General features: G+C 41.9%; 2 protein-coding genes across 2 annotated transcripts in view; both read left to right on the forward strand.

Moving 5' to 3' along the window:
* The window catches only part of notch2 (notch receptor 2), a 50,462-nt gene extending 40,661 nt beyond the window's left edge, over nucleotides 1-9,801 (forward strand). Inside the window, 15 exon segments of the mRNA XM_008407101.3 lie at nucleotides 156-340; nucleotides 450-582; nucleotides 1,310-1,561; nucleotides 1,723-1,835; nucleotides 2,462-2,997; nucleotides 3,090-3,419; nucleotides 3,810-3,955; nucleotides 4,123-4,324; nucleotides 4,424-4,511; nucleotides 4,602-4,755; nucleotides 4,840-5,159; nucleotides 5,951-6,098; nucleotides 6,373-6,470; nucleotides 6,682-7,962; nucleotides 7,964-9,801. Of these exon segments, the coding sequence (XP_008405323.2) occupies nucleotides 156-340; nucleotides 450-582; nucleotides 1,310-1,561; nucleotides 1,723-1,835; nucleotides 2,462-2,997; nucleotides 3,090-3,419; nucleotides 3,810-3,955; nucleotides 4,123-4,324; nucleotides 4,424-4,511; nucleotides 4,602-4,755; nucleotides 4,840-5,159; nucleotides 5,951-6,098; nucleotides 6,373-6,470; nucleotides 6,682-7,962; nucleotides 7,964-8,248 (4,271 nt within the window). The 3' untranslated portion in view covers nucleotides 8,249-9,801.
* Nucleotides 9,802-11,699: 1,898 nt separating this feature from the next.
* slc35a3a (solute carrier family 35 member A3a) lies at nucleotides 11,700-23,214 on the forward strand. Its single transcript, XM_008407102.2, has 8 exons — nucleotides 11,700-12,063; nucleotides 12,146-12,344; nucleotides 16,788-16,942; nucleotides 17,036-17,158; nucleotides 19,228-19,402; nucleotides 20,884-21,002; nucleotides 21,141-21,274; nucleotides 21,359-23,214. Exons 2-8 carry the CDS (start codon nucleotides 12,155-12,157, stop codon nucleotides 21,447-21,449), a joined length of 987 nt encoding a protein of 328 aa, XP_008405324.1. The 5' UTR covers nucleotides 11,700-12,063; nucleotides 12,146-12,154; the 3' UTR covers nucleotides 21,450-23,214.
* The last annotated feature ends 232 nt before the right edge of the window (nucleotides 23,215-23,446 follow it).

The following is a 23,446-nucleotide window of genomic DNA, read 5'->3' on the forward strand; positions in this document are numbered from 1 at the left end:
AAGCAACTGGCAATTTATGCCAGTGTCACACACGAACAACCGTTTTATCTGCAAACTACCCGTTTTCTATAAAAATCTAAATCTGATGTTTCTGCTCAATATCGTTGTCCTAAGTTACATTCTAAACATTTTGGTCCTTGTCTACATCACTGCAGGGGTGGTAGTGGAACGTGTATGTAAGAATGCGGGTCACTGTGTTAACGTGGGGAACTCCCATCAGTGCAAGTGCCAGTCAGGATACACGGGCAGCTACTGTGAGGAAATGGTGGACGAGTGCCAGTCGAATCCCTGTAGAAATGGCGCTACATGCAAGGATTATCAGGGCACATACGAATGTGTAGTGAGTACATTTCTTGTTTTTTTTTTTTTGTTTTTTTTTTCTGCACATCTCTGAAAGTGGTTGTTGGGTGAAAAAGAACAAAAAATAAATCTCATTTCATTGTATCCAGTGTAAACCAGGCTTCCAAGGAGTGAACTGTGAGTATGACGTTGACGAATGTCACTCTAAGCCCTGCCTCAACGGAGGAAGATGTATCAACCTCATCAACCGCTTTACATGCATCTGCTCATCTGGAACACACGGTAGGTCTAAACCCCTAAATTGTTTTAGGTCTGTTCGGATTGGCTAAATTATTTATTTTTGCTAAATCCCAGAATAAAGAGCAGAATTGTTTTTTGTTTTTGTTTTTTAACTCAAAAGGTTTCATACATTTCTCAGGCTAAAAAAGATATTTTCCAAACACTTTAATTTTAGTGTTATTAGAAAGTGAAGCTATTGTTCCCTAAGTGTTTTTACAAACTTTAATCAAAATTTAAAAGTTTGTTTTCTAAAATTGTGAATTTGAAAAATGTAAGTAAAAAAACCCCAATAAAAAACAAACAAATAAAATATTGCACTCATTACTATTCCGTTTAATAAATAGAAATAATTTTGGTAATCTTAATTGACCTAAAACATGAGAAATTTAGCCCGATTTAATGTCAGACAGTGGAAAAAATAAACTTTGTTTCTATTAATACAGTGTACGTAAAGATCTGGTTTTAGCTTTCTGTTTTTTTGAAGGCCTCATGTCTTTACAACTAATATTGTTAGGATGTTTTTTTTTTTTATCTTAAATGTATTCATTGCATTTCTTCTGTTTGAATGTGATGGACGAAAAGTTCAACCACACCACCCTCTGCTGGTGTCTGGAGCTTTGACTCTTACATTTCGGCTGTACAGATGGCGGGAAGTTTGTGTAAAATTCTCCCTGAAAGATTTGCTTCACTTGGTGCATGTGTGAAGTAAAATCTTTGCGCTGTTCTGCAGGAGTCCAGTGCGAGGTGAACGATGATGACTGTGCCCCCAGCCCAGGCTCCTCTGAGCCGCGCTGCAGAAACGGAGGACAGTGTGTCGACGGCGTGGGCCGCTACACCTGCTCCTGTCCTCCAGGGTTTGTTGGGGAACACTGCGAGGGCGACGTCAACGAATGCCAGTCTGGACCCTGCAGTGCTGCTGGCAGCCTCGACTGCATTGAGCTGGTCAATGACTATCAGTGTCTCTGTCGCCTTGGATACACAGGTACGTGCATCTTACCTGCTCAAACTGGTGGCACGCAAGTAGAGCGATTTTCTGTTGTTGGTGTGAGCATCACGCAAGACCCTATTGATCTTTCTGCCTTTTGTTGCTGATTATTTCTTAACCTTCTCACGGGTCTGTTTCTCTCCTCCTGGTTCCTTTAGGTCGCCATTGTGAATCCATGGTGGATCTGTGTGTGTCGAAGCCGTGCCGTAACGGCGGCGTCTGCACCATGAATATGAGCTCAGTACATGGCTACATGTGCACTTGTCCCCCTGTAAGTCATTCTTAATTTTGCTTTTATTTCCATCAGTGTGCGATAAAATATTACAAATTTTTAATTCTCGTATACTAACTTATTAAATGTATTTAATGGCATGCAGCTATGTTTATTTTTTAAGATATCCAACATTCAAAATATGAACTCAAAGTCTTGTATGAACTCAAAGTCTTGTATTTTAAGTGTGTTCTTTTAGCAAATGGCCTTTTTAGAGTCTATATGCTTCAGTCAATGATTAATCTTTTATTAATTTAATTGATGAATATTTCAGTAATCGATTCATCACCATTAATCTGAATAATCGTTTCAGCCCTATCAACACTACTACTTTCTGTTTGTGTATCATGAGTTCAGGCTAAAGGTGACGATGCTGTCAGCTGTTTTCTTTTCTTTGCTGCCATTATCTCTCTCTTTACTAACCACTTTTGTTTGTCTACCCTAACTTCTTGCTGCCTCTATATTTTCATGCTTGCTTCAGAGGGCTAAACCATGGTTCAGGTAAAGTAGAATCTCATTGTAGGACCAACTAGAAATAATGGAAAATAATCTACAAGCTTATCCGGCGCTTTATGAGCCTATGAAATATCAGTGTAATAACTCAGCGGTACCACTGTGTTTCACAGGGCTTTTCTGGATTCAGCTGTGGTGAAATAGAGGATTTCAACTGCGCAAGACTGAGCTGCCAAAACGGCGGCCGCTGCATGAAGTCACCAGTAGGACAACTGTATTGCCAGTGCCAGCCGGGCTTCAGCGGGTCACACTGTGAGAAGGAGCAGATGTGCTCAGTGGCCTGCCAGAACGGAGGAACCTGTGTCAAAGACCCGTCCAACCCGTTTCAGCATAGCTGCTTGTGTCGCGTCAGCTTCTTCGGACGATTCTGTGAGCACAAAATACGTGAACTTGAGCCTCCGAGATGCCCTTATGCACAGTGTAAGTTACGACTAGGAGATGAGACGTGTGACGAGCAGTGCAACAACCATGAATGCCAGTGGGATAGAGGCGACTGCTCGCTCCACTTGCTGCAGCCGTGGGCCAACTGCACAGCCAAGGTCCCCTGCTGGGATCTCTTTAAGAACGGACAGTGTGACAAAGAGTGTGACAACCCTGGCTGTCTCTTTGACAGTTTTGAATGCATGGAGGTCCACACAAGCCCATGCAAGTATGTCATTCTCCTCCTTTTTCTCTTGATCTATAAAAAGCACCAAAATGACTTTAAGCAATTAAAAAAAAAACATTCCCTGTGTTTTTAAGGTATGACATGTACTGCAAAGACCACTTTGGAAATGGTATCTGTGACCAGAGCTGCTACACGGAGGCCTGTGGATGGGACGGACTGGACTGCTCTAACAACGTACCGGCTGATTTGGCAGCCGGCACGCTGGTTATTGTGGTCCTACTGCAGCCAGAGGAGCTGCTGGAAGACCTGAGTGGTTTCCTGCGCTCCCTGGGAGCCCTGCTCCACACCAACGTGCGGGTGAGGCTGGACGAGAACAAGGAGCGGATGGTGTACCCTTACTATGGAGAGCAGAGACAGACTGACCAAAGCAGAAGCAAGCGGGAGCTGGCCAGAGAGGTTATTGGGTAAGAGTGGCTTGTAATGGGAAATGGTTTCTGTTCAGTCTGGCAATAATGGAAAAATACAGAGTTTATTTTCAGTGCAAACATCTGGTTAAATAAGAAAATAAAAAACTACTTTGGAGAAATATGTTTTTTCCCCATAATTTCTTCTCCCGGTGTGTAAATGTTGTTATCATCTGTTGTTATCATTTTTCCTCCCTTCTTTGTATACTTACTTATGTCCTCTTTCCTGTGTCTTTACTTCCATCCTGTGAAAAGTTCAGTCTGGAAAACTGTTGAACTTTTACATGACAGTGTGTGTAGGAACTTTGTAGTTCCCTAATCAATGGGTTAAAATAATCAGTTGATATTTTATTGCTAACTAGTTTGGTGTTTTGACCTTTGTCGACGCAGCTCTGTGGTGCACCTGGACATCGATAACCGTGAATGCTCCAAGAGCTCCACCTCCAACTGCTTCTCCAACACTTCTACAGCCGCCTCCTTCATTGCAGCGGCTCACATCAAGGCCGACCTGCCTTACCCACTGGTGTCTGTTAAGAGTAAGTAGATCTACCATCACACACCTGCAACATGATTGAACAGTTTCTCTTTTGATAAACAACACTTTCGCTGAAATCTGTTTTTGCTTCGCTACATCATGTCTCTTGATTATCCTGAAATTGATGAGTAAAAATTACATTCATATCTACCTTCCTCTTACAAGCAGGTGATCCACCAGTGGAGGAACCCACGATATATTGGTACCTGGTAGGAGTTGCTGCTTTCATCGTTCTCCTGATTCTGGTGCTGGGGATGCTGGCAGCCAAGAAGAAACATAAACATGGAGTTCTGTGGCTCCCCGATGGCTTCCTGGCCACCAAGAATGACAAGAGGAGAGAGCCTGTTGGACAGGACGACTTTGACATGAAGTGAGTCAATATTCACGCCAACTACAAGGGAAACTCAACGTATAAGAAACTTGTCATTCATTTCATTACATTATAAAATATGTTTTCATCTTGTGTTAGGAATTTCAAGACCCATGATGGAAGCATGGTTGATGGAGGTCAGAGTCAGAGATGGCTCGATGATGAAACTCCATCCAAAAAACCAAGAGTATGTGGATGATAACGCTTGCGTAACGGTTCGTCGATGGTTAAGGGATGTTTTTTTTTTTTAAGCTTTTTATTTTTTTATTTTTCCCAGACTGAAGACAAGCCTCTGCTTTCCATCCCAATGGATGGAGGTATCGACCGTAGAGAGTGGACCCTGCAGCATCACAAAGCTGCAGACATCACTCTCACTCCTCCCCAGGCTGACTTAGATGCTGACTGTCTGGATGTTAATGTCAAAGGACCTGGTGAGACGCCGCTTATTCTATCATTTTACAAGATGAAGTATGAGCAAGTGTGTTTAGTTCTTAATTTTCTCTTTCCTCACTCAGATGGCTTCACCCCTCTGATGGTGGCGTCCCTGCGTAACGGTGGAGGTCCGGACTGCAGCCTGCATGGAGACGAGGAAGACGAGAGCGGAGGAGACGAACCGGGACCGAGTGTCATTTCTGATCTGATCGCTCAGGGCGCGAATCTGATGGCTCAGACCGACCGCACAGGCGAAACCGCTCTCCACCTGGCCGCCCGCTACGCCCGGGCCGACGCCGCCAAGAGACTGCTGGACGCCGGAGCAGATCCCAACGCTCATGACAATATGGGCAGAACCCCGCTTCACGCCTCCGTGGCAGCCGACGCCCAAGGAGTCTTTCAGGTAAATCAGCTTCCTGACCACAGGGACGAGAAGTCCTGAAAAAGAAAAACAGTTTTTTAGATTATGAGACGTTACAACCTCAAAATTCAGTTTATTTTAGTTGCTCTAATAGCTGGATTTAGAGCTTCAGAATTGGTGAAAGAGATGGACTCTTTTTACTTTTTAGCTGATATCTGAGGGAAATTAGTTTCACTGAATTTTAATTATATTCTCTAGATATAGTAGGGGAGTCAACACAAACGCATGCACTGATCTTGTCAAAAAATATCCCAATAAAACACACTGCAGTGTTTGGCTGCAATGTGGAGAAGTATTTGCAAGTCAAAACAAAAGTGAAAAATGACAGTACAAGTCAGTCATTAGGCCTGTCACAATAAAAAATGTATTATTTATCACTGAAATTATTTCAATAAATGATAATGTTGTTTTGAGACCATTTTAAAGTGTAATAATACAAGTTCGCCCTCTCCAAGACAAATAAACTCTAATTTTATAAGGAACACACATAACACTGGAACTGGAATATATCCAAAGTAAATCACAGCCAAAAATAACAAATAAAATGAAAATGAAAACTAACAATTGAAACCATAAAAAATAGATTATGAAGTCTCTTAAAATAAAATTTCCCTTCAAAAAATATTAATCATCAGAATGTAAATGATCAAGCTCATTTTAGTGTATCATTCTATTAATTGTAGTGTATTTAATTATGGTATCAGCTTTGTTTAGTCCAAGACACATTTCCCCAGGTTTGTTTTCTTCACGCATCGTTATGTTTGTTTTTCCAGATTCTGATCCGGAACCGCGCTACAGAACTGGACGCCAGGATGAACGACGGTACGACACCGCTGATCCTGGCAGCACGACTCGCTGTGGAGGGGATGGTAGAGGAGCTGATCCACTGCCACGCTGACATCAATGCTGTAGACGACCACGGTAAGACAGCAAATGATAATGTTGTTGTTGGTATGCTTGCTCTAGGTGAGCAGGGCGGACTACAACATTAGCTTCATCAACCAAAATGTGACTGCAGAGGAATTGCGCCATTTTATAAACATTGTGGTCATTTACACTCCTTTTTGAGTCATATTGTTCATATTTTGGCTGAATTTTTAAAAAGCAAAGAGTAGAAATGGAGATCTGATTTTAAATTTCATCTGAAGAAATAACATCTATTTAACGAACATTTTTTTTTTTTATCAACGTTTAGGTAAATCTGCTTTGCACTGGGCGGCTGCAGTTAACAATGTGGAGGCTACTCTTGTGCTTCTGAAGAATGGAGCCAACCGCGACATGCAGGACAATAAGGTATGTCGTTATTACTATAGTTATATTTTTTGTGTGTTGTTTTGTCCAATAAGTGGTTTAAAAGCCATTTTTTTCTGACAGATAAATGTATCTATCGTCATGTGATGAGTTTGTTTCTACACATTTGTTACTGTATAAATATTGAGGGGTGTTTCTGTTGGATCATTGTAGCCTGACATAAATTAACAGGCTGCATCGTTGTTTGTTTCAGGAGGAAACCCCGTTGTTCCTCGCAGCACGAGAAGGCAGCTTTGAGGCGGCTCAGGTTCTTCTCGATCACTACTCCAACCGCGACATCACCGATCACCTGGACCGGCTGCCCCGCGACACGGCTCAAGAGCGCATGCACCATGACATAGTCCGCCTGCTGGACCAGTACAACCTGGTTCACAGCCCACACAACGGCGCCAACCACATGGGTGGAGGTGGAAACTCTGTGATGTGTGGGGCAAACGGTGGAGGCTTCATCGGCATGCGGCCGGGACCCCAAGGCAAGAAGAGCAGAAGCAGAGGAGCTGGATCGAAGTCCGGGGGCGTCGGTGGGGGGCCAAAGGAGCTTAAAGACTTGAAAGTAAAGAGAAGGAAGAAACCTGCTGGAGGAGAGGGTCCGGGTCTGGCTGCGACGGGTGGAGGAGGTGCAGGTGGAGGCAGCACTAATGGTGTAAAGGCAGCAGGAGGACTTCCTCCAGAGAGCTCGGTCACCATGTCGCCTGTCGACTCCCTGGAGTCGCCTCACTCCTACGCAGGCGACGTTTCCGCCGCAGGCTCCAACACCGCCAACTCCCCTCCCCTCCTGAGCAGTCCCACCTCCAGAGCAATGCTGCCCCCGGTCAGCCACATGCTGGGGCAGCAGCAGGGCTGGGGGGGAGTGGGCAAGCACGGCTACAACGGTCACATGTTCGGTCTCCTCCCGCACGCCATGAGAGGAGCGCACCCCGGCATGAGCCACGGCCAGGGCGCCATGATGACCCCCATGAACGTCACCATGATCAGAGAGCCGCTGCCCCCCATCGTCACCTTCCAGATGGTCCCCACGGGAACGGGCCAAGCCATGCTGAAGCAGCCCCAATCGGGGCAGGTACAAGTCAGCCAGAACCAGAGTCTGTGTCACACCCAGCCGGTCCCGGGACACGTCCACTGCAGCCAGGGGATGATCTACCCGGACCAGATGAACGTGGTGCAGGGCCCCTCCCACACCCTGCAGCATCCCCACAACATCAACCACTCCAACGGGATGGAGGGCCAGTCTCGACCGCTGCCGCCCTACACGCCCATGCAAAGCCCAGTGGATAAATATCCTACCCCTCCCTCCCAGCACAGCCATGTCCCCGCTGGGTCAGAGGGCACCACCCCGGGCCGCTCCACCCACCCGCAGAACGAGCACCCGTACCTCACCCCCTCCCCCGAATCCCCGGACCCCTGGTCCTCCTCCTCTCCACACTCTAACTCGGACTGGTCCGATGTCACCACCAGCCCCACCCCGCTGGGGAACTCGCACCACACACTGCCATCTTCACGCCACACACACATTCCAGAGCAGGCGCAGATGCAGCCGCCGTCGCAGCAGATGCAGCCGCCCGCGCAGCAACCTCAGCTCGGAAACATGCAGGTGTATGCATGAAGGCGCCAGAGGAGGGCAGAAACAGACTGACTCTTTGGTTCAACACATAAACACACACCCAGTGCCTTTCTTGTACTCTCTGTCCTCTAAAATCCTAGTCACCCACCTCCCCTTCTGTTTCCAACTAAGGCAACAGTATATAGTTTGTATAGCGTAATTTGGTACTTTCCGCTAAAATCACATTCTCTGGAGCAGAAGCTTGGCTCTAAAAACTTTTCCACATATTTACATTCATCAGCCAAGACTTCTTCCTCTTCATTTGGAACCAAATTTGCACAATAATAACCACTGCTACGGCATCCAGGTGCATCACGAACTGGTTGTGCGATTCCCGAGGGATCGCAAAGAAAAACTATCGACCAGAAGTTGTTCAGCTCTTCTTGCTTAAATAACAGAAAAATGAGACTAGATGCTAGATGCTACCTTTTTGTGTTCTTCAGTGTTATAAACTTGCCGATACTAACTTCTGGTTGACACCGTTCACTCTAAATATTTTAATTTAACGAGTCTCAATCAGCTGATGCTTTCATTAACTAAAACAAAAAAAAATGTTTGTTGGTTCCTCTTTTTTGTTGTTGTTTTTTTTATTTTTATGCCTGTTTATTGTGCCAATGGCTAGGTTTTTAGCTTTTGTTGTATCATGGTTTTACATTTTCTGTCTGTTCAAGTACATCGATTATGTCAGGAAGTTCTTTAAATGGGGATTTACAGTCAAAAACAGGTGTTGAGATATTTATGTTTTGTCCGTTTCCACTCTTAAGAAGTATCAGAGGGATTCATTCTGTTGCTTTAAAGCCGTTTGCGTTGGTTTTGTCCGTCGTTGCCGTCTCCATTGTTATTATTCTCTAAGAAGAAATGTACATACACTTAAAGCAATTTCTGCTTGTTTTAGTTGAGCTAAATGTGGTGTTGTTGCCTTCTTAAAGTGCCTGTTTTTTATATAAATATCTGCACTTCCTGAATGATTTTGAATGTTACAAAGGTGTATGTTTTTACCGTTAAACTGCCTCTAAGCAGTTGTCTTCCAAAAATGTATAAGATTTGTTTATCTACAATCAACGTTTGTCATGATTCATAACCAAGTCTGACCACAAGCAGTAAAAGATGAGTTTTTTGTTGTTTTTTGTTGTTTTTTGTCTCAAAGCGGATGGTGAGTTTGGGCTGTATATTCACAGACAATCATAAAATCGCTGATTATTTTCAAAAAGGAGTGGGAGACCAAATTGTGTTTTGTTAATCCAAAAATGCTCACTGTGTACATATATTTGTAGCTTGTAAAAGTTTTGCATCTGCTCAACGGTAAGAGACGGAGCGCTTACATCCTGCACCAGCTGAAACGTTGAATCGCCGTGAGTGAGGTCGAGCTCAGCAATATTCCTGACCTTTGCCTTCGTTTCTGTACACACAGTCTCTTTAGTTTCACAAACCCATGTACTGTACGATGTGATGTCAGTCTGTATTTTTCATAGTCATAATCATCTGGTACCTATTCAAGACTGTCTGTGTTCTGTATATAAAATCTTTTTTTGTATGTTTACCATTCTTTTTTATGTTAACCAAATAGCCTATGTTATCCATGCAGTATGAAGTAGTTGTCACCATGCTTGTTAAAGGTAGAACCAACGTCGATTCAGGAAGTAATCTGTTCAGAAAAAAAAAACAATAATAAACCAAATGTGTTTACTTAAATAAAGCCCTGATCTTCATAGACCTCTGCATGTTTGCCCATTTTTCTCATCTAAGCTGGAATATTCTATAGCCTATCGCAGAAGTATTCACGTTTACACTTTTATTGGGATTTTATGTGACACACCAACACAAAATAGTGCATAACTATAAAGTACATATTCTGCTGCTGTTCCCTAAACGTGTGATGTCACTTAAATGGCTCACATCAACAAACAAACATAATAAAATACTAAGACGGCTTCCAGATGATCAACTCATTTATTAAGGGTTAATGAAGCGTCACTCATCTTATGCCGTGTTTAATCAAGAACTGTGATTAAGCACCATTTTGAGAAAGCTTTTGTTTAATATCACTAGCAGAGCTCAGACCTGATTACTGTCACACCTGTAGAACCTGAAAGACTTGAATAATGTGGAACTTGTTTGAAAACATGAAGTAGGCTAAAAGGTCTCAAAAAGCAACACAACATGCTAACATAACGTGTTTTTGAATTGAATTTGAACCTTTTAAAAATATTTCTTGGGCATATGAGACTCAAAAAGACATCTCGATAATCCCCAATTATTTTGAGAAAATATTCTGTGCACTAGTGACACAAAAGTGAAACTTTTACGAAAGTGTGTGTCTTGTTACATCTGGAGTAAAACTAGATGTTCCCGGTGTTTCAGGAGAAAAACAACATGATGGTGGTATTGTGATGTTCTGGTGCGGCTGCTACGCACCAGAACAGAACCGGTTCAGAACCTGGACATGTTGCTGTAAGCTGAGGAAACCATGAGTTCTGCTCTCTGCCAGAAAATCCAGGATTAGACATCTGGCCGTCCGTTCGTGACCTTAAGCTCAAACAAACTTGGGTAATACAGCAGGACAGTAATCCAAAGTTCACCAATAAGTTCACATTGAAATATCTACAAAAAAAAAATGAAACAAGGTTTCATGATGTCCATATGGACTCTGTTTATGTTTGAAAACCTTTTCAATGCAAAACAGTTTTCAAATTTACCTTAGGTTGTCTTTGTCTCATATAAAAAAAAATTTTGGGTGGGAAAAAACAAAAAAACGGAAATATGCCCAGGGGAAAATGGATAACAAGAGAAAGACTTAGTCAGAGACCTATACGTAAATGTGCATGTAAACTTCTGGTTTCAACTGTGCCCACTTTTCTCCGAAGCTCCTAAAACATCCAGTTCCCTTCAGAAGTTGAATAGAGTCCATTTGTGTATTTAATAGTATATTAGATATGTAGTGTGTTTTTGATACTGTGACTAAATAAAAATAAACTTTTCCTGTAGATAAATAAGTAGAGTCATATATAGAATCAAAAGGCCTACAAATATGGCATATTACTTTTATGTCATTGAATCTCAATTTCCTAAATGTTTTTTTTTTTTTTCCAACATGTACAACAAATTCAGCATGATTAAAATTAGTGGATGAACAATCATTATTTCTTTAAATTGCGCAAAAAACTAGTAGGCTATTAACAACAAAAACACCAACAATAATTGAATAGTAATGTTAAATACTATATCCGGCAATAATCATATGTTTATAGACAATTATTTTTGGACACTGTCTAGTTCAATATTGAAATTATTCCACGGTATGACTCCACTTACTGATACACAATACGTTTTTTATAGTAGTTCTGATATTGCACATTTTAAACAGTGATTTCCTCCTTAACTTGCAAATTTGCTCCTTAAACTTGAGCAATTTTTGTTTCTTTTAGACTTTGTAAATAATTAGCGCCGTCTGTAATTTCACTGTGTGAAATTTAATTTTAATCATTTTGATTTTATTTTACAAATAGTGTGAGTTAGTATTTCCTAAATAAACCCACCTTACGGATTATTCGACCACGCGTTTAGACTCGAACCAGCAGGTGGCGCAATATGCAGCAGTCAGTCGTTAAGGAAAAAAAAAAAAAAACAAGGAAGAGACGTGAACAAGGAAGTGATCCAGGACCTTCAGAGGCATGAGATTCCTCCAGTGAAGTGCTTTCCTGCGGGTTGTGCGCGTCTCTTCTGAAGCGTGGTTGAACCGTAATGGCTCGGAGCTTCCCGACGGTCGGTGCGGAGAGCCTGGAGGAGATTCACCGGACATAAAGGGACGGACGAACGGACGGGAGAGGAGCTGCTGTTTTGACAGCTGGGATTATCCTCCACTGTCCCTCTGTCTGCCTCAAAGAGACAATCCGAACCGAACTGAGGTAACAACTTCCAGGAGAGGAATCCACTTCATGCTGAGGGGAACCTGAAGGGCTGACGGTAAAGGAAAAGGTGAGCTCACCTGTCTGTTGCTCACCTGTCTCTGGTTCCACGTCGTCCTCCACGTCAGTCTGACTGTCCGGTTTTTCCTCAGGTTCCCACCATGGCTTCAGCCCGGCTGAAGTACCTCTCCCTGGGCGTGCTGGTATTCCAGACCACCTCGCTGGTGCTCACGATGCGATACTCCCGCACCCTCCAGGCCGAGGGCCCGCGGTACCTGGCGTCCTCAGCCGTGGTGGTGGCCGAGGTCATGAAGATCCTCGCCTGTGTGCTGCTCGTTTTCAAGGAGCACAGTGAGTGGGGTGTTCAGAGGGCTCCACCAGCATAGAAGTACTGGTCCTAACAGGGCCGATCCCAGGAGGTTTAGGGTCCTACCTAGTCCTTGATTTGGGGACCATATCCACCTTACTGGAACCTGTTCTGACATCAGTCAGTGTCACACAGGGCAGATGTTGTAGTCTTTTTGGGGCCCTAGGCAGATTTTAATCCAGGGCCCCTAGATACTAACACATCGACATTTCTATTTGTAAAAACACAAAACTTTTTCAATCAATATTAAGGAATTACTCATTTAAAGCGAACTCATATTTCCTGTAAGTTGGTTTTGTCTTGTTTTAAGTGTATATTTGCTCTAGAAATTAGACCAAAGATACTTTTGGTCTAATAATTTTGTGTTTTTTTGCACTGAATCTTTTTGAACTGGTGACATTTTGGTAATGACAGTGTTTGGAAAATATGTACACTGCTCAAAAAAATAAAGGGAACACTTTAACATTTAAGTGAACACTAAAGTGTTCCCTTTATTTTTTTGAGCAGTATATATTTTTGTTTGCTGAAGACTTGAAAATGCAAAATGTGAGAGAGTAACGGTAATTATGATGCAACTTTAACATTTTTATCATACTTCCTGGATGTTGTTAGAATTGTGAGGTGTGCAGTCTTCGCACCGATAAGCAGACGGTTTCTAGATGTCACTAAAAATTAAGTTTTTGTTTTGCATAAAAAAGAAAATGTCAGCCATTAAGCATGAATCAAAACCTCCAACCAGAGCTGCTACAGTCCCCGATTTGAAGTGAACTCAGTTTCCATCATAACACAGAAAACAGAATAAAATAGCATTTATTTCCTTACGCAGGTGTGCATGGTCGATGTTAACATATAGCAACATGTGTGATTTGAGGAGCTCATCTGTTGAAGACGCTGTCGGCGATCGAGAGCTCCCTAGCTCGTTCCCAGCTTGTCGTTCTCGTCTCAATTAGGTTAAGACTTTTAATAAGCTTCTAAATCTTTTAACTTTTAGACCAGTGTTTCTCAACCTTTTTTGGGCCAGCGCCCCCCTAGCCTTTATCCAGGTCCCTCACCGCCCCCCACCAAAGAATTTATAGGTTACTTTTCTCTGACTATTATTTTATTATTAATAGGCCTGTCACGATAACAAATTTTGCTGGACGAATAATTGTCTAAAAAATTATTGCGATAAACGATAATATTGTTTCAAGACCTTTTGACACTGATTTAATGGAAATGACTAATAAAGCATGCCATTTCCTGCCATAGATGGATACACTTTATTTTCAAAAGAACACATAACACTGGAACTAATAAACTAAATAAACAAAACAACCAAAAACAAAAATAAAAAGGATTCTTAGTCTCCATTAACAAAAAACGTACTTGAATAAAAACTAAACAACATAAAGCCAAAGTGGAAATAAATACTGCATTCAACCAAAAGAGTGCCTCTGCACTATGAAGTCTGTATACTATATTGCCCTTCAGTAATCACTAGATTTAAATGGAGAAGATGAGCACATCCGACTACCTAATGCAGTAGTTCACACTACACGGTTTTTTGCCCCTATTTTCCCCTTATGACAATCTTAGATCGTTGGCCGATCTGAGATTGTCGCGGGTGATTTCGTAACCGATCATGCTGTGGTGTGATATAGATCGTCGTGGCCGCTTCGATCTAAATCGGGGGTTTTCCCCGACTGGGAGCTTAACGCAGCCTGTTGAATGTGACAGGTAGCCAATCAGAAAGCGCGGATTCTCCTCCGAGCTTTCTGAGGGAAAATTACAAAGGGGAATCCAAAACAGCTGACACGGCGCAACCCGAAGTCCAGCGGACATCGGAGATGATATGTGGAAACAACATTAATATTTATTTAACGTTTCCTGCAAATAATGTAGAAATGACAAGAGGGGGCGTTGGAGCCAAATTGCTACCCGGTAACTTTTCAGCTGTTCTTCGTTAACGTGACATAAATAGGTTATAATGATTTTCATTCAGTCAGGACTTTATGCTGACTCTAGCCACATGCGTCACAGGTAGATTCTAGTAAAGCATTGATTAATGCCTGATTTTAAAATTAGTTAACTGGACTTGTAGCCATTATTTTTCGCTACAAGTCCAAAATAATGGCTGTGTGGCTGGACACCACACAATTATATCTAGGATTTCTGTCGGCTAATGTGTGGTCTCTCAGGTTGTGAAAATGGGCCGACAGTCGGCCGATAACTTGTGTCGTGTGCGCTGGACTTTACACTTAGGAAATGAGGAAGGGAGGGTCAGTGGAGAGCACTGGAGTTGAGCTTTTTTTCATTCAGTGTCATCAACAGAATAAAAGGCAGGAAGAGACGATAAAGCCGATAATTAAAATGAGGTCAATAGGTTTAATTTATCGTGCGATTAATTGATTTATCGTTTATAGCGACAGGCCTAATTGTTGATATTACTATCACTATTGTAGATGTTTTGATTTTTATGCTTGTTTCTGTATCATCAAAAATAATTTCACAGAGATCAAAAAATTTATGGGAATAGAAATTATTTTCACAGGTGTCTACGAAAAATGCAATGAACATTCAAGTTAAAATCTGTAGGCGTAACAGCAGCCAATCAGAGTGGAAAAAATATTCTTATTTTGTGCCATTTTCTAGTTGTTAAATATTCCACAAAATGACCCGATAAAAGATGTTCAACATGCCAGTTTAAACTTTGAACTATTTGCAAAATGACTGCAGCATTAAAACATGGATAGAACTGTAACTACATTAATCATAGCTCTTCTTTTCTTCAGTGTTTGTCAGTTTCTGGTGGTGCAGCTCTGTGCTGCCTTCAGGAGAATGGGACATCAGAGTATCATCCATCAAACTTCACCCACATGGCATTTATTGTGCAAACCAGAGCTTTCAGTGGAAAAACAAAAGTTCCAGATCCTTTTAATGCCATGAGACAGAAACATGGATTATATATTTATATAGACCTGTCTATTGATTTATAGATTAATAGTTTTACTGGACAGAAATGACAAAGAACAAATCTGGTTCTTAATCAAATCCTAATGAGTCAAATTGAAAGTGTCATGGAGTCATCAGCCTCATGACATTAACACTGACATGAAAAATAATATTGAAGAAATAAATATATCAAATCTAATTAAACACATAAATAAGTGATAAGTTCTTTACTGTTATGGTCTGTAAGATATATTTATTCTCAGTATTATATGTGGTTTCAACAAACCCAAGACATTTCAACAATATTATTTTACCTTTTATCTGGAAATAGTGTCTGTTTATTCTTGCCATTCTGTCCTCTGTATGAATTATTGCTTTAAAGGTCTTGTCATACCAGTTTATTCCTCTGTATTTAGTTTAGTTTCTTAGTTTATTCTTCATTCATTTCCATTTAGTTTCATTTGATTAGTATTATCCTCTCTTGGTTTATTGCTGTGTCCACTTTAGTTTCTTTCCTGTTGCTAGATTTATTTTATCGTTTATTGACGCTTGGTAATATTCACTCATCACCTGCTGCGCCGCCTAATCGTCATGTGTTTCACATCATGTGTTGATTTTTCACATTACGTGTTGATTTTTCACTGTTCAGCGTCGGATTCTCTGTTTTTATGTCATAATTCACATCTAGTTCGTAGCTCCGTTTTAAGTCCCGCTTTTCCTGTTTCAGAGTTTTGCGCAATGTGCTCGTCTTTTTTTTTAAGCCCCTAAGGTGCAGGGCGGTCGGGAAGCGTATCGATGGGAAAAAGAAACCTTAAACCTTTTAAAACAACCGAAACAATTTCTGCATTCTGATTATTGAAATTTAAAAGTGCTGTGTTGTTCTATCACCCCCGTTTCATACCGGACCACTTACAGATCCGTGTTAACGCTATAAAATGAACGCTCTCTATCGTGGTATCACTCATGGGGGGATTTCTTTATTTAAATGGGTTCATTTTTCAGAGGGACACAGTGAGGGTATCGTGATTTTAGCTACCAGTAGCAGGAGAACGGAGCTGCGCCAAGAAGCTAACAGAAGCTAACAAACACTGAATAGAAGAAGATACAGTTGCAGCCAAGCATGATTTAATGTTACACAATACAGTTTTACCAAGTTGCTCAAAGTCTAAACTGGTATTGTTGTGCATTTAAGGTGAAAAGTTTACCTTCGACCAAACGCCCCCCAAAGACACCCCAGCGCCCCCTGCCGTCCTCTGAACGCCCTATGGGGGGCGGTAACGCCCACGTTGAGAACAGCTATTTTAGACCAAACATACACCAAGTTTAACCTTGACGTCTGCGAACAATTAAAACAATTTGGAAAGGAAAGACTCAGACTTCACCAAGCTGTGCTTTCATTGTTGCTGGACTCATGTGAGGGCAAGCAAACTCCACTTGCCTCTTTTGCTCTGTCCCCGCATACAGACATTTTAACGGCTCTCCCTGCTCTGCTGCAGGTTACAGCATGCGAGCTCTGAACAGCATCCTGCGTCAGGAAATCCTCCATAAACCCGTGGAGACGCTGAAGCTGGCCATCCCCTCGGGGATCTACACGCTGCAGAACAACCTGCTGTACGTCGCCCTGTCCAACCTGGACGCCGCCACATATCAGGTACGCCCAGAGGACCATGGGAGTGACTGACGAATCTGTGCTTTTAGATTAAATACATTTCCCTCTTTCTTTCTTTTTTTTTTTTAACCTCAGGTGACGTACCAGCTGAAGATCCTGACCACGGCCCTGTTCTCTGTCTCCATGCTTGGCCGGAGGCTGGGGATCTACCAGTGGCTCTCCTTGCTGATCCTGATGGGCGGAGTGGCTCTCGTGCAGGTGAGGTACATTGTTTGGTTTTAGTTTGTTCGAATGAACCAGAACAATATTGCTTCAGTTTAAGATGTCAGAGATAAAGTCCTTTAACTGAAGCCAGGCAGTGGCTTCGTTGTTGCTGTCTTTACTAGTTTTGGAGTGATGGCTCTGAAATTTCAGAGCTGGAAGTCTTATTGTGCCACCGGTTGAAAAAAATGTTACTAAATCAATTGCAAAGAGTAAATGAAAATGTCCTTGGTCTTCGTGTTTTGCTTTGCTTTGTCGTAACGATGCTAACTGGTAATACACCTTATAGCTATGTATTTCCTTTTAAGAGTGTCGGTATTCATAAGTTGTGGTATGAGCAGCTGATATGAGTAAGTGATCCTTCCTCTTCGTCACTTGGATAACAGGGTTTTGTTGTTATTGGAGCCAAACAGCCTAAAACTGTCGACACAACCAAGATGGCTGATTTGTGACAAATGCTTGGGTGAAGAACAGGACGGTGTCCCACAGCAGTGTCCGACCAGAATAACGAGGTGCTTCCAGGAACTGGTTGCGTCTCCCCTGCTTGTTAAATGAGAAATTTAGAATTGCCAAAAATGTCTTCTGGCTTCAAATTTCAATACAATCCAATGATTTAAAAAAAAAAAAATCAAGAATCACTAGCAGAATCATGCATATTAGCCAACAAATATATTTCTTTAACAAATGTGGCTCCGTTTAAAGAAACAAAAAAAAACTTTTAAGTAGTGTAAGAACTGCCTGGACCCACTGTAACAACAAAGTCACAATCAGCCGAACACGTTTCAAGGCTGCGGTTCTTAAATCGACTGATATTTGTTTAAAAATACAGGATGGATATTTCTGTGTCATTGTCTACTGATAATATTTCCGCTTTTAACATTCTCTATAAATCTCTAAACAACAGTTTTGTCTCTAATCTGTCTCAGCTCTTCACTTCAAGGTTTTACTCTGCTTACGTTTGGCAGCAGATTCCAGATTCGGAGAAGGAAAATAAAAGAAAACACTAAACGGAGCAACTGCCTTGTTTTCAGTTTCTCTTCCGTTCGCATTGTGGTTTTTTAATGCGACTGCCTGGATATTACGTCTAATCCTGCAATTCAAGCAAATGATATTTGTATCTAAAACGAAGCTTTCGGCCTATTAAACAAATTCCATTTTTATTTCGTCTCTCTGCACCACCGCGGCTCGTCCTTTCCCTTTTTGTGTGTTGCCACCTTTTTTCCAGCTGACGGCAGCACAAAGAGCACAAGAACAATTTTCTCACAACTCAGCAAAACCGTGAAGATGCCAGCGTATGGATTTCAGACACCTAGTGTTATAAATCTACAGACCTGACTGCGAATATTAATGACTAGAGTTTGAGCCCTTTTTTAAAAAAATTGAGTTATATATGTGGTATCATAGTTGATCCAAAAGCACAGAGTTATGACTCATTCAGGGCTGTTTAAGTCTTCTCTTCTCTCTTCGTGTTGGCACGGTGTTACTAAAAGTCAACCAGCTAAGTTTAACACGTGATTATTTGCATTGGTGGGTTTTTCCCTTCTCCGTTTTTCGCTTGCTGTCAGAAAACAAGGTCGTTCTCTACCGTCTGCAAACCTGTCAGCTCAACTTGTCAGCTTGCAAAAATTCAAATGAAAACAGAAGTTTGCCCGAGATGAACATAAGGCGTACTCGGGCCAACTCTGTTACTGAGCCAGCGAGTGAATCCGTCTGCTTTGGTATTCAAAGTAGGAAATTTAAATAAAAGTTTTAGATTACACGTGGATATGTTTTTTGTGATGACCTTGTTTTCTACAAATTCCCCTGGTGTAGTTTTCAATATTTACAAACCCTGCAATAAATTAATGGCAGCCCAGTTTGGTATCATAACAAAGAATAAAACTCCTGCTCTTCATCCATCCATTTGAATGGATCGAACGTTTCTTAAGCTAATGCTGAAGTGAACATCATCTCGGATGCAAAGCCACATGTTTGACCCACTTTGACACGAGTTCTCGGTGTTCCTATTATTAACTTACTAAACTGATGCTGAAGATCAAAATGTTTTCCGTTCTTGCCCCTCACAGTGGCCCTCTGAGTCTGCGGCGGCCCCAGAGAAGGAGGCCCGCTCCACAGGCTCCCAGTTCGTCGGGGTCACGGCGGTCCTGGTGGCGTGCTGCTCCAGCGGCTTTGCCGGCGTCTACTTTGAGAAGATCCTGAAGGAGAGCAAACAGAGCGTGTGGGTCCGCAACATTCAGCTCGGTCAGTGGTCAACGGGAGACGTCGGGTTTGGGGGTGTTACTGCGTGGCGTTGCGTGTGCCGGTGTTTCCAGAGCGAGAACAGAGGCAGCTGGGTTTTCCCTCCCTCCTGTGAATTTCTGTTCAGACAAATGTTCCTGTTTGGGTTTATTTTTACCTTGGAACATGTGAGGCATGTGCTCGGTCTCCTGTGACTCCTCCTGCGAGCTCAAAGCTTTTTTTTTTTCACCTGCGTTAAACATTTGAGAGCCGACCTTAAGGTTGTTGAAGCTAACCTGCTTATTTTGACTCGAGCTAAGCTATGCTAACTCATAATTCTACAGGCAAATCTTGTTTACGATATTTACACTTAAGCGCTTTAAGCAGCCATCAACAGTTAAGGTCCACAGCCTCTGGTATGTGCAGTGATATAAAAATTATTGCAATTTATTTATTTATTTTTTTTACATCATTCTTTTCTTTAAAACTCATACAAAAGCCTAAACTGCTAAGAGTCTTGAGACAGTCCTTGAACCTCAAGGTAATTTAAATGAGCTTCTTTAGTCATTAGGTTAACCCAATTCTAGAGTTTAAAACTCCTGAACTATAAATTACAGCACTGCTAAAACTGTGAAGGCCAAAAATTAAGCCTGATTAAGATATGACTTTAACTGTCTTTTTTTTAGAGAAATTGTTTTATGTTGTGTTATTTGAAAATGAAGTCTGCGCAAACACATTGTTGCTAGCTAGCTGAATTATTCGGACAAACATTCTCAAACTGGATTGTTTATCCTGAACTGGTGACCTACCAATTTGGGAAGCATGCAACACTAGGGGGCGCTACAACATACAGAGCTTTACTTTGAACATTCCCCATAAAAAGACTTGTTTTTCCTGATTTTCGGCATGGAATTTTTTTTTTGTCTGAACCCGATGCAGTTTATCTTCTGTCTCAAACTCTACTTTTTAGGAATTTGCAATTTTCTTTATACAATCTTAATTACATGCTGCGCACATCTTCTTAACAGTTTCCCTTAAAAATAAATTCTCCCAATCTGTGCTTCTGTTTTCATACACTTCTATAATATTTGTTGAAACTGGTGTGCTGGGGATTATTACAACCATTGATAACCATTGCAGACAAGTTAAACTAAATCTTGCACCAGACAAACCTGTTCAACTGAGAATATTTTAGGTCTTATTAAAGAGTTTCTGTATTTTCTTTTAAACCATTAGATTATTGAGAGTCCTCCTCAGCGGATACTACAATTATTTTTAAATTTTACGTTTAGAAAAAAAATCCCACTACAAGTTGAACAGTGGGGGCGCTAGCAGCTACAGTAAAGAGCCCAGAAGCAACCTATTAGAGCAGATCTACCACATTCACACTTCCTGTGAAATGTGGACTGCTGTATTTATGCTGTTTTAGCAGCTGGTGTGTTTTGTGTTGTTCTGTTTGGGTTATCCCGTTTTATTTATTTATGTGTGTGTGTTTCTCCTTCCAGGAATGTTCGGCTTTGTGTTTGGCCTCTTTGGCATGCTAGCATACGACGGGGAGCGGGTGAGAGAGTCTGGGATGTTTCAGGGATACAACACGATCACCTGGACGGTCGTAGCCCTGCAGGTAACTCCTCCTCCACTACCACGGGATCCGATGTCATTTCCCCACCAGCAGCCATCCAGTTCTGCTGAAAGCGGCTCATCGGGCCCCTTCAGGTCGCGCCTTCGTCCATCTGCATCTGTGTGTTTGTTGTTTCTCCAGGCGCTGGGTGGTCTGGTCATAGCAGCGGTCATCAAGTATGCGGACAACATCCTAAAAGGTTTCGCCACGTCACTCTCCATCATCCTGTCCACTCTTATATCCTACTTCCTGCTGCAGGACTTTGACCCCTCAAGGTAGAAGAACCTGTATTTTTTTTTCTTCGTGTATATGGATGTTTTTTCTTATGGTTTCCGGAGCTCATTGTTTCGTTTCCACAGCGTGTTCTTCCTCGGGGCAGTTTTGGTCATCACCGCCACTTTCCTGTACGGCTACGAAGGCAAGCCGCCTGCCAACCCCAGCAGGGCTTAAGCTGACTCTATGGTGGCTTCAGGAGGTCCAGTTGAAGCCTCAAGACGGCGGAGAGGAGGAAGGACAGACGAGAGCGCTGAGGGGACAGAAAAAAAGGAGGGATGAAGGGGGAGGGGAAGGAGGTCTTCATCACATATTGTGATCAGAGGACAGAAATGCAAGCACAACACTGTGGTTGGTCTCGCACCGAAAGTGCCTCACTTCTGAAGGAGAAGCGATTTTTTTCTTGTGTGGGGGGGGGAGGAGAAAACACAAGAGTGTGTGTTTTTTTTCCTTTCCTCTCTTTACTGTGGCAGAGATGTCCTGGCTGCCACGTCTACAGGAAACGGACGGACTGATTGCGTTCATGAAGGACCAGTTTGACAACCAGTAACCGTTTACTGCCACACCGGCCACACCCATGCAGTAAATGATTGCAGAGGAAGAGAGCACCTCTACAGCCATAGTATTTATTGCTCTTTTTGTCCGTTTTAAGCAAACATTAGAACCTGATGTGAGATGCTAACAGATCACTAAACTCAAACAGGTCAATAACTCTGGCTGAAAAGGGTCCAGTGTAGCTCAGGTGTTACACGCCCTTCACACACACTTGAACTGCAGTGGCCTGCACACTTTATGGCACCCTAATGAAGATGGGGAAGGGGGAAAAAAGGCTCAACTTAAATTAGGCTGTTATTTTTAGAAAATCTAACCTTTAATTTAAGCTGATGTATCCCACATTGCAACAGACCCAGTTTTTTTCCTTTCCCTGATATTTAAATATGACTCTTCAAATTGGGTAACACTGAAAAACATGTGGGTTAGTGAAGACAGATGTGCATTCATTGTCAGTCGCTACTGAATGACTGAAATGCTACAGGAAAATGGCTTCCCAACAACAATAATTAAAAACTTAAATTAAGGCTGCAGCAAACGATCTAAGTTTATTTTACCAGTATGCTTGGTGAAGAGGATGGGAAGGGAAAGTCTGAACGACAACCAGGAAAAGACATTTTCTGGTAATTTGGGAAATGGGTTAATATTTGTGGAAACCTTTGCATAACACTTGCTGTTGGGGGTCAAAAGACTCATTTTGTTAAAAAAAAAAAGAAAAGGGATTTGGTTTCAATTATTTCCATCCTCCTGGGACTGTGTGAGTTAAAGTTGATCTGAGGGACATCATTTAATATTTTTGGAGTACTTAGTTTCCCATTCCCAGCGTGAAAAAAACAACTGTAGTTTGTGGGAACCTCGTTAGATTGCGTCCCACACAGTAATGGTGGAAATCATATGTTCAAATCTAAACGGATACAAATCACCAGTCAGATCCAACTCACTCCACAGGCCTTAATCATACGGGAAAACCTGTTTGGTGAGCTGAGAAGAAGAAAACTTAAGAGCTGACCCAAAACTGTGGATAACCTGGAGAGACTGTACAGGTGCCAAAAGAGGGGATATGAGCAGCACATATGGCAGCAGTGAGTTTAGTAAAAAAAAAAAATTATTTCACAATATTCTAAATATTTTCTAGTGTGTAAGTTCGCCTAAACGAAAGGTTAGATTCCTCTCGTCTTTGCCAGGGGTGCCAGTCAGTTTGAAAGGTTCCACAAACACATTTTCTTAAGACACAGACGGTTTCATTGACTACAACTTGTGTTTTCTAAATGACTGGTGTCTTTCTTCAGTCCGTGAAATGTCTCGTCATCAAACTCAGAGAGACTCTGTGACGGGATCGCTCCGCCGTCGTCTCAGCCAGCTGGAATCAAACTTTCGACTGTAATTTGGATGCCACTTAAAGTAAAAACTGGTGATTTGGTTCATTTTGGAACTTGAAATAATTTTTAAATCAGTCTTTAGTTTAACTGCAGTAATTTGGCTTAGGTTTACATTGTTCCTTTAGGCCAATGATGATGGTGAAGCTCTTTGTTTTATTTAATTATTTTTTTTGCAGTATATTTTATTGACTCTGTGGCCAAACAATCAAACACAGAATCCTTTTAGGGAATTTATGATTCATT

This window comes from Poecilia reticulata, chromosome 4, assembly GCF_904066995.2.
Source record: "Poecilia reticulata chromosome 4, P_reticulata-male-v2, whole genome shotgun sequence".
In the NCBI taxonomy this organism is placed as follows: domain Eukaryota; kingdom Metazoa; phylum Chordata; class Actinopteri; order Cyprinodontiformes; family Poeciliidae; genus Poecilia; species Poecilia reticulata.

Bases quoted from the DNA above. Each gene is read 5' to 3' on its own strand.
- slc35a3a (XM_008407102.2), top strand. From the start codon at position 12,155: ATGGCTTCAGCCCGGCTGAAGTACCTCTCCCTGGGCGTGCTGGTATTC. The intron at 16,943-17,035 runs GTACGCCCAGAG...TTTTAACCTCAG, and splicing joins TGGACGCCGCCACATATCAG to GTGACGTACCAGCTGAAGAT. The intron at 19,403-20,883 runs GTCAGTGGTCAA...TTCTCCTTCCAG, and splicing joins GGTCCGCAACATTCAGCTCG to GAATGTTCGGCTTTGTGTTT.